The sequence below is a fragment of the Morone saxatilis genome, unplaced genomic scaffold (genome assembly GCF_004916995.1).
Source record: "Morone saxatilis isolate NCDOM2014 unplaced genomic scaffold, NCSU_SB_2.0 Contig16, whole genome shotgun sequence".
Lineage (NCBI taxonomy): Eukaryota > Metazoa > Chordata > Actinopteri > Moronidae > Morone > Morone saxatilis.
This window is the reverse complement of record NW_023339718.1, coordinates 19099490-19102967: the sequence shown is the minus strand read 5'-3', so window position 1 is coordinate 19102967 and position 3478 is coordinate 19099490. Positions and strand designations below refer to the sequence as shown.

The 3478-nt window shown below is 36.3% G+C and overlaps 1 protein-coding gene across 1 annotated transcript in view; it reads right to left on the bottom strand.

Moving 5' to 3' along the window:
- Window positions 1-3478, bottom strand: part of adamts3 (ADAM metallopeptidase with thrombospondin type 1 motif, 3) — a gene marked incomplete in the record, with an annotated part of 134996 nt that overhangs the window by 23512 nt on the left and 108006 nt on the right. The window contains 1 exon segment of the mRNA XM_035658667.1: window positions 3031-3111. Within this exon segment, the coding sequence (XP_035514560.1) occupies window positions 3031-3111 (81 nt within the window).

Sequence of the window (3478 nt, the reverse complement as noted above, 5' to 3'; positions counted from 1 at the left end):
TATGTTGTTACTTAACAGTTTTGGTGTAAAAAGCCTGCATATATCGGTATTGGGTGATATCGGTATCGGAAATTGAGAGTTGGACAATATCGGAATATCGGATATTGGCAGAAAAAACAATATCGAGCATCCCTAGTTGTAACCCTAAAATACTTCTTAAATCAAGGAGCATATCGTTAGCTAACTACATCATTTTTGAGAGGAGTGCAAGTAACGTTCCAGCTATATATCAGAGTTTAGGGTAACAGCAGTTCTGTTCTGCTCTTTATGTGATTTTGGCTACTTTAGCCAAACTTGTTACTCAATATAGTGTTATAATTGAACATTATACTCTATTACTGAAAGCACTTCTTTGGTTCCTGGTACAATACAGAATCACGTTCAAAATCAAGTCAAGCTTATATTCTATTCTAACTTGCTCACTGATTATAAGCCTGTCAGGCCTCTTAGTTCATCAGGCGAAGGTCTTCTGGCTGTGCCCAGAATTAGATCCAGGTCTGGTGAGGTTGCCTTCAGTTACTGTGGTCCTGCTCTCTAGAACAAGCTGTCTGCAAACTTCATGTCCATCACAGCTGTGTCCACATTAAAGAGCAGGCTAAAAAACCTTCCTGTTCACACAGGCGTATGATTAACTAATTAATGATTAATGTAGTATGTATGTATTGGTGTACAGGGCGGGTTTGATTGTATTGTCTTTTAATGTAAAGCACATTGAATTTACATGCAATTAAATGCGGTTTATAAATAAAATTGCCATTTCCATAAACATATTTATTTTAAAATAAATAAATTCAGTTGACAACAACTCTCAAATGGTACATCTACTGTAGTTTTCATGATAAACTGCATGAGGTGACGTGCAAAAACATTAAGCTTGAAGGGCATTGCAACAGTAACTAAGGGGGGCAGGGCGTAGCGAATAGTAAATCTGTACTTTTTTTGAGAAAAAAATCTGCCATAATAAATGGCACTTACCCGAAAAAAGACGTCTTCTACAAATGTCCTGCAAGATTGAGCTTAAATGAAGCAACAAAGAGCCAGGAATGCATCATTTTGTAGATCTTTAGACTTCAGATCATGTTTTAGTAAATATATTGCAAAATCACAGACCTACCACCAATTCAGGACTGACTAATGCCTCTAAGGTTGATTTATACATTCTCAGACATAAGTTATTAAAGTTTTCAGAGAGAAATTGTACCAGTATTTTCAGATTTTTCTTGTTTTAGTTATGTAGGACTTTTAGCTTTTTTACTTCGCTCCTTCACTATTCTAACTATGTCTATAAGAGTCTGTCTGTCTGTCAGATAAATAAGTTGAGCGGAAATGGTAATCCTACATAGAACCTGTTTCACCTATACTGAATAAATCATGCTTTCCTCGGGCCACTCACAGAACAAGACACAAAAAGATTAGCCACCTCTTTCATTCTTTCAATCTTCTGTCTGACAAAGTCCTGTTTGTTTACAGAGAATAAATAACTTTTATCTATTTTTCTGGTGTTTATTCATGTTTGTTCTTTCAGTTGTACACAAATGTGCTCAATTTGTTACTAATTAAGTTTTCAAGGTCTGATAAGTGTTTGTTTATTTAAAATTGCATTAATCAGTATTTCTTATAATAACATTGCATAAAATGAAAACTTTGAAGACAGACAAAGCTAGAAAGTAGTTGTGGAGTTGACACTGATTGCTTAAAAGCACTGAGTTGATGAAGCATCAAACAGCTAAAGAGCCTTATCTTAGTGAGTTGTGAACAACAAACCAGAGATAAAAGAAAGAATAATAGTATAATTAAATTGAACACAGCTCCAAATTAATGTTAATGTTTCTACTAAAATGTTAGCCATTGCAACTTTAAATTATGTCAGGACTGTTTGTCAGCTTGTTTTCGATTAAGGCAGCTTTAACATTATTTTACCAGTCTCATTGCAATCTGATTGGCCAACACTGACCACCCGCCTCAATAAATGGTCAGAAACAAGCCTGCACCTATTAACAGTGTATATGTTGTATATCTTCCAAGTTAAACGGCAAAATACATTGTCCACATAAAATAACCTGACACTGCTATGGTTAAGATTTGGCTAGGTTCAGGCACAAAACCTACTCACCTAGGGTTGGGGAAAAGATCATAGTTTAGGATAAAATAATTACTTAATTAAGATATAAATAATAACCACTTGGTTAAACATGGGGAACGACTTCTTCGGTGTAGGAAAAAAGTTGACTTTTACTAATTTTGTTTCTGTTTCTTTTACACTGTAAGTTTACAAGCCAGCAAGGCTACCAAAAACTAGCCTTTACGTCGTCTTTGTTGGTTGCGTAACCCTTTGCCCTGCAGGTCGTAGCAGCCTTTCAAGAGTCAGACATTGCTGACACATTTATCAAGCCTGACCACCCCCTTCTGTGGACTTTGTGACTCTATATTAACGTCCCATTTCATCCTCCTTTGTTCTCAAAGGACAACAGTCATAACTCCTATAGCGACTGGGGGTCTTTGTCACTTGAACATAAACATATCTGAATATTGGGCCTTTGCCTGCAGCAGGTCGGCTATTGTTTTCCTCTCCACGTACATATAGATCACGGTTCCTCTCCTACGACTCTGTGCCACTGTTCAACATGTTCTAGACAAGATCCTGCAGAGGTTAAATATGAATATAAAGATATTTTATACTGACTTATTCCATTTTTCTATGGTCATGAATAATGCTGAATTCTTCTGAATATGCTTGACTATGAATTCACCTAAATGTAGTAAAAAAATTAAAATAAAATAACAGGGAGAGAACCCACTAATCCAGAAACCTCTCTGAAATAGATTGATGAATAATGAATGAGCAATATGAAGAGTAATTTTCTCCGTGAGGGAGGTGACAAGGAATAAATTATGCAAAGTCTATAATCTATGATTTTACAGTATATGTTCTCATTAGTCTTCCAGGGACACATGAGCAGGATGGTGATCAGCTATTTTTAGGCATCCTCTGATTTCATTCATGTGTTTGTGTTAGGAAGTCACACTTACCAAGAATTTGAGGGGAGGCCTCATGTTCTTGGATGATCACATGTCTAGCTCCAGGAGGAATGAGAAACATCTTAAGGTAACCTTTGCCAAGTTTGTTGCAGCAGCGGCAGAAGCAGAAGAGGGGGGTTAGGAAAGATAAGACAGAGACAGGTAAGTTAAGCAGATACAAAAATAATGTTTGTTTGCAGTGGTGGACATCACGCATGTTTCAGAAGTTTTGTTCACTTTGCTCTACAAAGAAGTTTGAGGAATAAAAGAAAATGTTAAATGTTTACATCAGCCTTCGTCCTCGCTGTAAGCCTGCAGATAAAACTTTCATTGAAACAGGCTATTCATGCACATCCATTTTTTGTGTCATCAGAGGAAATATCAATATGGTCCCACAAATGAACTACAACTCCACTTCCTTTGTGTTCATATTGATTATGTGTATACAGGATGTGAATGA